The 12,402-nt window shown below is 46.3% G+C and overlaps 2 protein-coding genes across 4 annotated transcripts in view; one reads left to right on the top strand and one right to left on the bottom strand.

The window, feature by feature from the left end:
• The window catches only part of ZNF330 (zinc finger protein 330), a 35,262-nt gene extending 25,727 nt beyond the window's left edge, over positions 1-9,535 (bottom strand). For 2 of the 3 annotated variants that reach the window (XM_083457559.1, XM_083457554.1), the window contains exon 1: positions 9,070-9,473. The gene's annotated coding sequence lies outside the window, so the exon portion shown is untranslated. Of the gene's footprint in view, positions 1-9,069 lie in introns of all 3 variants that reach the window. The other variant, XM_083457557.1, reaches the window with a different exon arrangement.
• The window catches only part of RNF150 (ring finger protein 150), an 84,538-nt gene continuing 80,089 nt past the window's right edge, over positions 7,954-12,402 (top strand). Inside the window, exon 1 of the mRNA XM_083457447.1 lies at positions 7,954-9,403. Coding sequence (XP_083313573.1) covers positions 8,872-9,403 — 532 coding nt within the window. The 5' untranslated portion in view covers positions 7,954-8,871. The remainder of the gene's footprint in view (positions 9,404-12,402) is intronic.

Below are 12,402 nucleotides of genomic sequence, written 5' to 3'. Positions count from 1 at the left end.
GCTAATCCGCTAATAGGGTTGCTTCGCAAGACGAAAAAACCGCTAGACGAAGAGACTCGCAGAACGGATTCTTTTCGTCTTGTGAGGCACCACTGTATAGCTCATGTATCTACACTTGTGTGCTATTTGATTACATTGGGGGGACTGTCCACAGCCCCCTTAATCTGGAAATTGCAGGTGACTGAATTTGGGGTGCTATACTGGCATTCAGTTCTTCCCTGCTGCTTTCACGGAGGAATGAATCATGGGGGAACAGAAGAACCCACAGAAAGGTTGGGGGAATAGTGTCATTATCCAAAGACATTCGTTGCCGTGCCACACAACACCCACTAGTGTAAATGAAATTTAGCATGACATGCCAGTGTAGTAGTTAAAAAGCCACAGTTCCACGGCACATCAGGTACTGTGGTGTGAAAGAAATGTTAGAAAACGGGACAGAAGTGCCAGCAATATAATTAGTAAAAATTAATGCAATCCTGACCACATCTGAATGCACCCAAGGTAAAAGCCAGTTTTGGAAATATAGCAGGTTCTAGTGCATGTGTAATGCTCATTTCCACGTTATTTGAAAATTGTTGGGTTTTTTTCCCTGGGCACTAAACTTGTGCTGTATTCCAACTATGTTTCTGGGAGCATTTTTTTATATATATTTTTGGTCATGCAAAAGTTATAATACAGAAATGAACAATTAGGGAAACATTGAGAAAATGGGGAGGGAGAATGCTGTTTGAATGCAGCCTTAGTATAGTCAGCTTCAATCACAAGGGATTGGTTTTGCTTCAGGGAGGGGGGAAAGGCCAACACAAAAAGGCATACTTGATTCTCCACCTAGTGAACCTTATGGTCAAGTGGGGATGATTGACCCTCTGCTGGAGCATGCAACTCTACGCCATCAAAAGAGAAATGAATTGAAAAATGTGAATGCTCACCTCCTAGATCCATAAAAAACCATGCATCTTTTCACATGTTTAAAATAACTTTTGAAGTTTTACATGTGATCTGGGTGCATATTCTCTCCCCCCCCCCCAATTCTGATGGACGCTCACATAACAAACACATTCAGAAAAAGGTGGCATTAAAGATTTCTAGGAAGATTCAGAGTGAGTGACACATGGGGAGGGCGCTAATCTCTTTTTAATTCCGCGGTGCCTGCAACATGAATCATGGCGAGATTTTCCTCCTCGCTGCCTCAAGCATTAAATAATCTTTGGCATTAATTTCCCAGTTCTCTGAGAATTCTGTCTCCATGAGACTTCCCCTCTGCCTGGCCTTGGCTGCTGGAAACTTCAAATTACTGCTTTCATTTCTCACACAGGCTGATGTGCGCAACTGATTGTAAAGCAGTCTTCGTTTTGATGTTCACATTGTGGTGGATAAAGATCTCATTTCTTAACAAGATTCCATTCTCTAGGGGCATTTTCACAGTTGCTTTATTCCATAATGGGCTATTCTGCAGACCATGGAACAATTTTGCTTTCAAATTCAAAAATTTGAAATAAAAATGGGCATAACATAATTAAGGCCACTCACCTGGAACAGCGGGAAATTACCTCTGCTAATACTCTGTTGTGTTCCAGAGAGATTGATCAGTTATGGTTAGCTTGCTCCTCCTGTGAGTAGAGAATGGGTGCCTTTTAAATAATACTTTGGGCCTTTCCAGATGATTGGTTTAGAATATGACAAATGCGCTTATATTTCTGGAATGTCACAATTTTGCAGCACTCCTACTGCAATACATTGTTGGAGAAAATAGAGTTTCCCTGCACCCAGCTGGACTCATTGTGATTTTTAATGTTGTCTATAATGTGATTGCATCAATGTCAGAGCCGTGTCTATGCCACAAGGTACCACATCTCTTGTGATGTGACTCTAACTTCAGCCTGCAAAGCATATTCTCACAGGTAGAGAAACCGACTAGGAACATTATGTCCATTGTCTGCTCCACACACATTCAAACCACCCCTGAGATGAAGCTGTAAATGAGTTTCTCCACACTTTGCATCAAGACTAGCCAATTTCACTCCCTACAAAGTCCCCCTTAGGCTGCAATCCTATATATACTTAAAGGTAAAGGGACCCCTGACCATTAGGTCCAGTCATGGCCGACTCTGGGGTTGCGGCGCTCATCTCGCTTTATTGGCCGAGGGAGCCGGCGTACAGCTTCTGGGTCATGTGGCCAGCATGACTAAGCCACTTCTGGCGAGCCAGAGCAGCACACGGAAATGCCATTTACCTTCCTGCCGGAGCGGTACCTATTTATCTACTTGCACTTTGACATGCTTTTGAACTGCTAGGTTGGCAGGAGCTAGGACCGAGCAATGGGAGCTCACCCCATCGCGGGGATTCGAACCACCAACCTTCTGATTGGCAAGTCCTGGGCTCTGTGGTTTAACCTACAGCACCACCTTGCGTCCCACTTATATATACTTACCAGGGAGTAAATTGGGCTCGATAGAACTGGCTTATGAGTAGACATGCATGATTAGAGAGTTGAATTTTGCCCTCCCATCCAACTACTTAATTGGGAGCAAGTCATGCAACCCTACATGTCTACCCAGCAGTAGGTCCAATTGAATTTAATGAGGGTTACTTCCAGATAGGCAAGTATGAGATTACAACTATACATTTAAATAGGTAGGTGCCATCTTTAACCAGGTGTTCTTAGAGCAAATATACAGAGAAGCACATCTCCTGGTAAATGTTACACTTTAAAAAAAAAAAAGTCTTTAGACAGACAGAAGTTCACCAGTCATTTCTATGTTTTACATTTTCCAAATTCACTATAACGAATTAATTGTTGTAATGAATTGTCCCATCCTGAGGACACCAAGTAATCACATTGCTTAGATAAGCTAGTGTGTAAAAACAGGAAGTCCCCTTTGGTTCTTTTAAATAAAAGCTTGCATGTTGAATTTCACTTGGTTGGCTTTGGCCCAGTGTTCCAGCATGAGAAGGAAAACTCTGATCCTAATCTTCTGCTGCCTTATACTGGATATCTTCTGGTGAAGAAAAGACTACGGACGAAACACTACACAAATCCAGAGTGGAGTCCCTAAGATGGTTGGGCAGTGCCTTGTACACCTCCTTCTGGCAACTCCTGCAGTCAAACTGGTGCCCATACTTATTGCTCTGCTTTCCTTTGGGCCACATCAGCAAAGCTGAGATAGGACTATTGTCGTCTGGGCAGCCCAGGACTTCCATACACACTGCCCTTGCCTGTGCCTTGGGAAGGTCACTTTGGTGCTACTAATGCACAGTTGGACTTCACCCCCAGAGGCACACTTCATTATCTCTTGAGACAGACAGATGACAACAAATTCAACTAAGTTTTACACAGAGGAAACCCTCTGAAATTAAGACTTGGCTGGGGACTCAGCTATACAGTTGCAAATATAATGTTTTAAGTGCATTATACAAATGTGACACTAGATGTCAATGTTCAGGTCGAATTCAAATTTTAAAACTTTTTTTTAAAAAATGTCCATTGATTTCAGCAGGCAGGTCTACTCAGAGTAATATTTAATTGAATACCACCCATTGGTTCACACACACACCCTCATTTGTTGGAAGCTGTTTTGTGAGGGTTCTCCTTGGAATGTGGAATACAATTTTATGAAATAAATATTTTGTATTTCTTTTACCTTGATGAAGAACAAATGTAAAATGTCAGGCTATATCTTTCCCCCAGCAGCTATCGGCAGGGATGGAAGAACTAAAAATAGTCAAGGGTTTTGCCTTTCCCCATTCTTCGTGAAAGCCTCAGCTCCCACCAGTAGCTCTGGAGGCAGCTAAAGGACTATGACTCAGCTGCCTCCCACGGATGCTACTCCTTCACCCCCCACCCTCTGCTCAGAGATGACATATGAAAAGAAAAACTATTTCTCTCCACCTACTTTGGCTGTTGAGCTGTTCTACTTTCCTCTTTGCTGGCCATTGCATAAGAACTGTTCTTTCCATCTTCTTGAAACTTTGATAACAATACAGTGGGCTGTGTGTGTATTAAAGCACTGCTCATAGTCTGACCACAGTGGTCTATGCATTGGGGTAACCTCAAGACTTGATTACTGTAATATGTTTCATGTAGGGCTGCCCTTGTATCTGGTCTGGAAGCTGCAAGGGCCAGATGACTCACAGAAGCAGGCTACTGGCAAATGTCACTCCTCTTCTGAGAGAGCTGTGCTGAGAGAGTTTGCTACCAGGCCAGGTTTGTGTTAATATGCAAAAGCCTACACAACTTGGGCCCAAATACCTTGAGGACTGCCTGTCTCCTTACACTCCACCTTGATCACCAAGATCCACTGGTGGGGCTCTTCTTGTGCTTCCTCACACCCCTGAGGTTCGCTTGGCTTCTGAAAGGGACCAAGCCTTTCATGTGGCTGGCTCTGCTCTGTGGAACTCCCTGCCAATAGAAGTTCAGCAGGAATCACCCTTGCCTTCTTTTAGATGTCTTCTCAAAACGATGTTATTCAGACAGGCCTTTGCAATGTGCATTTCTTTTTATTTATGCTTTTATTGGTGTTTTAATTGTAATTTTCTATGCTGTAGACCACCTTTCTGGGTTGTTGTTTTTTTAATGAAGGCATGATATGAATATTTCAATAAATAATCCCAGTTTATTATTGCATTGCTTGGCCCATGGCTGAATTTCATCCAACCCGTGGCATCAGTTCACTCTGGTCACTTCCCCTTCTTCCCCACCCCACGTATCCTTGTCCCCAGCCCATCTTCTCCTTGACTCTTCCCCTCTTGTTGAGAGAATGGAAGCAAAGCAACCAAGACCTCATGCAGCACTTGAAATCCCACCAGCAGACTAGATTTAGGGTGGTGTGTGTGGTCCCCCCCCCAACCCACAGGGCACTGAGCTAAGGAATGTAAAACCACAACAACAAACCTATATTTATATGGATACCTACTGAGAAGATTCATAAAAAAGCAACTGTACCAAATGGAATTGTGGTGAAAATAATAACTCTTTAGAGGGGGCGCCAAATTTTGTCCGTGCCCAAGGCACCGTATTACCAAAGCCCATCACTGCCACCAGCAGGATCCACACCCATGCAAAGCTCACATGATTCAGTTGTGACGCTTCTCCAAAACGTTTGGTGGAGGTGGCTGCAATTAAAACTGAAGTGCATTGCTTTTTTGCTCTTCTGGAGAAAGAAGACTTTTTGTCTTCTTTTATCTATTCCAATCAATACATTTGATTGTTGTTCTTCTACTACTACTACTTCCTCTTCCTCTTGTTGCTGTTCTGCTTCCATATTTTAGAAATGCATGACCTGCATGAATATCTGGGCAGATAAAGGAGACCAAGCTATATACATGCACACAAAGAGGGATGTTATCTCTTCCATTGTGTCATTGGTGTTCTCTGTGGTTTGTGGATAGCCAGATCAAAGAAGGCTGAATCAGAATCTCAAGCCCAAAGAACATAATGGAAAAATAGAGTGGACAGTCAGCAACTATAGTACAGTAATTGTCAATGGTGAGGATGTGGCTAGGCCAGGGCTGGAGAAGGAGCAGCAGTTTTGGATTCAGGCCAAAGATTACCTCACAGCTGTGTATAATAGAATAGTGGCAGTTAATGGAGTTCTTCATGACCAGTCCTAGTTGTATAAGGATTCCCTGGGATTTTACTGAGTATTGAGAAAAGTATGCACGTGATCAGAGGTATAATCTTCATTATTTACTCCTGCATTCCCAAACTGAGCCTTGACAATTCAAAAATTTCCAGGGCTGAATCTGGGGCTGAAATTAAGCAGTGGTAAGAGCCATGAAGTTTCTAGAAGCAGAGTGCAAAGAAAGGTGGACAAGGACACCACATCATAACATTTATATTATCATCATATATAAAAAGGTAAAGGGACCCCTGACCGTTAGGTTCAGTCGTGGCTGACTCTGGGGTTGTGGCGATCATCTCACTTTATTGGCCAAGGGAGCCGGTGTACAGCTTCCAGGTCATGTGGCCAGCATGACTAAGCTGCTTCTGGCAAACCAGAGCAGCGCATGGAAATGCCGTTTACCTTCCCGCCAGAGCGATACCTATTTATCTACTTGCACTTTGACGTGCTTTCGAACTGTTAGGTTGGCAGGAGCAGGGACCGAGCAACGGGAGCTCACCCCGTCGCGGGGATTTGAACCACCAACCTTCTGATCGGCAAGTCCTAGGCTCTGTGGTTTAACCCACAGTGCCACCCGTGTCCCATCATCATATATACAATGCGAGTATTATGAGAAGGGTGACAAGAGATTTATTGTAATGGTTCAACATACATACGAAGAGGTTTGATAGCGTCGGTTGTTGTGGCCATCTAAAAAATGAAACATAAGCTAATAAAGTGGCATATCTACTCAAAAGTAAGTCCCACTGCTTACTTGCCAGTAAATGTGTACAAGACTGCAGTCTTGGTGGCTATCAGAGGTTGCCTCAACACTAACAGGATGTGCGGCTGGATCTCACTGTTTCACCAGCTTTTTCCTTCTTCCCGCTTTTCTGCCACGGATTAGACTAACCCCACACTCCATATGTTCCTGCTTATTGAGTAGCTTCTGATAGGAAAAGATGTAAGTAATGTGCCTAACCTCGTTGCTGTAGGGAGGGAAACAAGTCTTTAAAACTTGAGCTTGGAAAGTGGATCAGCTGCAGACATGGTTTTATAGCCACCTACAGTCCTTGACTAACAGCAGAAATCCCATGCTGTGCCTATGAATACACACGAGGAAACCTTGGCTGTGGCTCCCAGAGGGCTGATTCACACATGCATCACTGGATGACTCACCGTTTGGTGAGTCACACAGCTGAATGTGTGATTTGCTGCATTGAAAACCCTTGCACTGAAGGTGATGGCAAGCTACAGGAAAGCGGATGTACAAGATGCGATGGCTGTTCCAAACCTGTAACTCATTGCCCCGGGCTGTCCACATGCACCTGCTCCCCCCCCCCCCCCCGGGATTTCTTTGTGTCCTCCTCTCTGCAAGCTTTTCAAACAAGTGCAAAGAGCAGTACAGTGGTACCTCGGGTTGCATACGCTTCAGGTGACATACGCTTCAGGTTATAGACTCCGCTAACCCAGAAATAGTGCTTCAGGTTAAGAACTTTGCTTCAGGATGAGAACAGAAATCGTGCTCCAGAGGCGTGGCGGCAGCAGGAGGCCCCATTAGCTAAAGTGGTGCTTCAGGTTAAGAACAGTTTCAGGTTAAGTACGGACCTCCGGAACGAATTAAGTACTTAACCCGAGGTACCACTGTATAGATCTATTGAACCAATCCCAGCCTGTATTTATATTCTGTTCCTTCCCCATTTTGTCTAGGATCCGGTCTCTATCTGATGAGCGCACACTTTTCCTAAGTGGGTTCATTCATAAGATTTGTGGACAGACCTCCCGCCACTTACCTTCTCCATTTAAAAAAAAGTGGGGGAGACTTTTGTGCAAAAGCAATGTTACACCAGCTACAAATGCTTTGGCAATGCTTTTTCTGTCTGATGGGTGAGGGTTTCTTTAAAAAAACCTTTAAGTGTGAGTGAGCAGAGATCAAGGGATAACACTGAATGAAAGCTTGTATGAATGGTTACTGAAGAGTACCAGGATAGTGAAGTAGTTTGGGATAAGTTGGTGCAAATCCACTTACCATGCTGCTTGCACTCATTATGGCCTGCAGCAGAATGAGCTCCCTGGGGGAACCAAGGTGATAAAGAGGAACATACCACTTCAAACTCCAAGCGGGGGCTTGCCACCCCCACCCCCAAATATTCCCTATAACCAGTGCTTTTTTCTGGTGGGACGCAGGGGTACGCATACCCCTAAACATTTTGTGAATCTCTGTAAATTTACTGTATTTATTTTTCCTGATTTGAACTATAAAATGGTGATCTTCTTGAGCAAAAATGAGAGCACCCCTAAACATTTTTTTTTTAAAGTACTGCCTATAACCACAATTTAAAAAGCAACACCACCTGCCTGGAAGTTATTTTATTTTCTCAAAATCACCCCAGCATATCAGGCTGAAAATTCTCGATCTGCCTCTTGCTCTGCTGTGACAAGTTGTCTCCTCGTAGAGATTTTCTTCTAGAAAGACGTTCACAGAGGCCTTCCCTCCCGCGCGGGCGCAGTCCATTCTCCCACCTGCGGGGACTCATTCGGACGAGGCCTCGGGACCTCTCCCCAGTTCACAGGGGACCAAGCGGGCTTCGCTGCTCCTCACCTTTCCTCTCTCCTGCAAACGGCGGCCGGGCAGGCTGCCTTCCCTCTGTCTGCCGGCAGGCGTCCTTCCTTCCCTTCGGAGTCGAGAGACCAGCCTCGCAAAAGCCGAGCAGCTGCAAGCGGGAGCTCTTGACATCACAGGCAAGCTCCTCCTGCGCTCGACCTCCTCGCTCCCCCCTCCAACCTTAGCTCCCCTCTTTTCCCGCCCCTTCTACCCCCCACCCTCCAAAACAAAACATCTCCCCTGGCGTGAGGCGGCTGGGAAGCCCACAAGGCGAGGGGGGATGAGGGAGCTCCAGAGCCGGAGAGGCCGCCGGAGCAGCGCGCTGCCTCTCGGGGGCTTTTCCCTCAGCTGCGAAGAGGCCGGCTTCGCCCGCGACTCTGGGGAGCCCAGCTGGCACTGAGAAGGACCCGCTTGGCCGGGCGCGCCAGCCAGCCAGCCAGTCGGCCGCCCTCCCGCCCTTCTTAAGCCGCTCGAGAGCGAGGAGGACGAGCCGACGGCAAGCGAGGCTGCGCCGCCGTCCGCTTTTGTTTCTTTCCCCCGCGCGCCCAGCAGAGGAGCTGGGAATGCCGAGCGGGTTGCAAAGGTGAGGGCGCGCCGCCTGCCTCCTCCGCCCGGGCTGGCGTGTCCCCGCGCGCCTTCTCCACGCGCGCGCGCGCGCCCCCCCACATGCAGACACGCGCGCGGCGGCGGCGGGGGGGCGAGCGGGAGCAGGAGGCGAAGATGGCAATGTCCGTGATCCAAGCGTGCCGCAGCCTGGCTCTCTCAACATGGCTGCTTTCCTTTTGTTTCGTGCATCTGCTGTGCCTGGATTTCACCGTGGCCGAGAAAGAGGAGTGGTACACGGCCTTCGTGAACATTACTTACCCGGATCCTGGTGGCGGCGGCGGCGGCGGCGGCGCAGGCGGGGAGTTGCGTAGCGAGAAGACCGAGTGCGGCCGCTACGGGGAACACTCGCCCAAGCACGACGTCTGGGGCCAGGTGGTGATGACCTCGGCGGTCGCCGACCGGCTAGCCTGCGACCCCAACGCCAGGTTCGCCGTGCCCGGGCCCGGCAAGATCTGGATCGCGCTCATCCCCAAGGGGAACTGCACTTACAAGGATAAGATCCGGCACGCCGCCGCGCAAAATGCCTCGGCCGTGGTCGTCTACAACGTGGGCTCCAGCAACGCCAACGAGACCATCACCATGCCCCCCGCAGGTGAGCGGGTGTTGGGGGGGGGGGAGGGTGCTGAGCCACAACCATCCCCCTCCCCCCAAAAAGTCCCACTGTTTGAGGATCTCCCTTCTGGACAGTTTAATCGCACCCCTCCTTGGACCATTGCACCCAACCAGCCTCCCAGGATGTTATTAATAGCCAAGCCAATGGCCGTGGCCGGGGTTAATAACATCCTGGGATCTGGGTGAAAAGCAGGCAGCGCTGTGTGCTTTGCCTCGCCATAAGATGAGTTTTTGGCTATTTCTCTCTCTCTCTCTCTTTGCCCCCCCCCCCTTCTTGAGCTGGGGGGAAAAGAGGGGAAGGCTAGTGGAGTGAGTGATGGGGCGCATCTAAGAGCTGGCCTTTGAATAGCTTGAAGCTAAATGCCAAGGGATGCAAGGACAGTTTTTGAATGCAGGGGAGCAGGAAAGTAATACGGGCTGTTTTGGGAAGGGTAGGGGGAGAAAGGTTGTAGCAGTCAAGGTGGAAGACAAAAGGGAAGAGGACAGGTACAAGGCAGAAGGGAAACCCCAGAAAGGGGAAAACCTGCTGGAATGATGTGCATCTTGGCAATAGGGAATGGGAGGTTAGTGTGTCTGGTGCAGGGAAGGAAAGGGCAATGTGTGGCCCTCCAGATGTTGCTTAGACTCCCAACTCCTCTCAATCCCAGCCAGCATGGACTATGGTCAGGGATAATGGGAGCTGGAGTCCAACCACATCTGGAGGACATTCACATATCCTGCCAATTGATTTCACTCTGAGCCTTTTTCAATGGCCTTTCAAGATGTGCACATTACTTTCTGTGTTCCTTCAAATTCATTCATGCTACATTTGGGCTTGCGGGTGCAGCCCTTTGTAATGAATGGTTGAACTATGTTGATTAAACAGTGGGCTGATACAACAGCACCTTTCAATATGTCTGGGAAAGTTTGAAAGTTCTGGTGTTTTAAGCCACTTCCCGAATCCCAGGAGGTTTGTGATTTCTGTGTATAGTGCTGTTGCTGTAAGCCTTTTTCTGGCTTCTTTGCCGTCGCTTGCTCTGGCTGTGCAAGCACTGTGTCAAGAGAATGAGCTATTCAGGATGCCAGGAACACAATTAGGTTAATTACTATTAGAAGATTTTACTTGGAAAATGCAGTCTTAGTACAATATCTGCAATTCCTGTGACACGGATTACTGTCTAATTTCAGGTACTATACACACATGCAATGTTTAAATCCACTTTTAGGCTTCTTTGAATTCTGCTAAGGCTTCTTTGCAACACACAGAGTGTAGATGTTTATGTGATGGTGCTCTTGGATATATTCCAGTTTGTCATATGGAACAAAAATAAGTACAAAATATCAGCATGCAAGAACAGGCTGTATGATGAACATGTGCTCTTATTCATTATCAGCATTTGAAAATGTTTTTAGAAAACACCAAGAGTTGTTGTTTGGGGACAGGGCCCTACATGGTCAGGAGCTACTTGCTTCTTATTCGAAAATACCACGCTATGGAGAATCAAAATGCCACTTTTGAATTTGGGTTGTACACATCTTGCAAATCAGCCTAGGTAAATATATTTCTTCTTTAGTAAGAACCACAAAATTCAATGGGTCTTAGATTGGGGTTGCAGTTGTTCCTCCTTAGAGGGGAACCTAGAGGAAAGTTTGGTAGCAAAACATTAGCATTATTTTAACAGTAATTACTAAATTGTAGACCCTGACAGGTAGGGAATATACCAGCCGCAATATTTGGTTGGACCTTGAGTTGGCACTATGGAAACAGCCGAGTTTGGTCCAAAGGACTTCAGAGACTCTGTGATTCAGCTCAGGGTCTGAATCTTCTTCAGAAAAATAAGGCTTTGTTCTCACCTGTGCACTGTTGAGAAATTTAAAAAATGTTCCAATGTTATTCCTTTTGAAAGAGATACATGATTTATGTGGGCATAATAGCCCCTCCAAAGTGAATAAAATTTGACAAATTACAGGCAAATCAATAGTGTTTTTTGTGGCAGGTGCCTTTTAAAGTTTAATCTTTTTTCTTTTTTTTTAGAATAACATTTTATAGTTCTCATATTTTGCAGAAATGGATAAAATTTGCAGGCATGGTAGTCCCTTCTAAGGGGATGGATCCTACCAAAGAAAGATAGCTACTGCAGATTCCTCATAAGGACAGCATTCGCAGTTTGGGGATGCTAAGAAAGAAAGAAAGAAAGAAAGAAAGAAAGAAAGAAAGAAAGATTGATTTATTATGCTTATTGGTCACTAGTAGCATAGAAAGTTAGTAATGGGCAAAAAAAGCTGGGGCAGCACACAGACAATAGAACAATAAATTCAAAGAGATTCATTTTGTCTGTGCTAGTGTTTTGAGGGCGATTGATCTGAAAATAGCAGAAGTGCCCCTAGGTGTGAAACCTGCCAAATTACATACAAATGGGCCTAGGAGGTTTTGTGCTAGGTTCCTTTAAGTTGACAGTCTGTGTGTGTGTGTGTGTGTGTGTGTGTGTGTAGACTGAAGACTGAAAGGGATTCTTTTTCTTCCCTGTGGTTTTGTTTGTGGTCAAAAATTCAGCAGCATTAGAGAGGTGCTACTGGTTCTACTGCACATAGAGCTGCAAACAAAGTCTTTTGATTTGAGGAATAGGCTAATGTGGGCATTGGGAACTTGCTCTTTGTGGACCCATATACTTATCCCACCCGAAATCCTGTCGGTCATGGCACCCTCCCAGCTGTGCCAGTGTTGTTGTTTGCCAGATTGGGATGTGTCCAGCAGAGAGACAGTGAGGAAAACATCAAGTTGGTGGTGGGAACAAGGGTATGTGAATTTTGTGCACCGCCAGTGCAGTCTTGCCCTGGCTCTCTCCATCCTTTACAGGTATGTGATGACAGCTCAGGTGGTATAGTGCCCTGGAATATTCTCCCTTCTTAGCTGCTTCCTACAAAGCAGGTAGGTTGTATATCTAGGTTCTGCTGTGAACACAAAGCAAACCCATATTCTCTGCTGTTTGCTCCCACTGC

Source organism: Podarcis tiliguerta, assembly GCF_965153285.1.
Source record: "Podarcis tiliguerta genome assembly, chromosome: 9".
In the NCBI taxonomy this organism is placed as follows: Eukaryota; Metazoa; Chordata; class Lepidosauria; order Squamata; family Lacertidae; genus Podarcis; species Podarcis tiliguerta.
The sequence above is the reverse complement of the archived record's forward strand: the minus strand, read 5'-3'. Positions and strand labels throughout refer to the sequence as shown.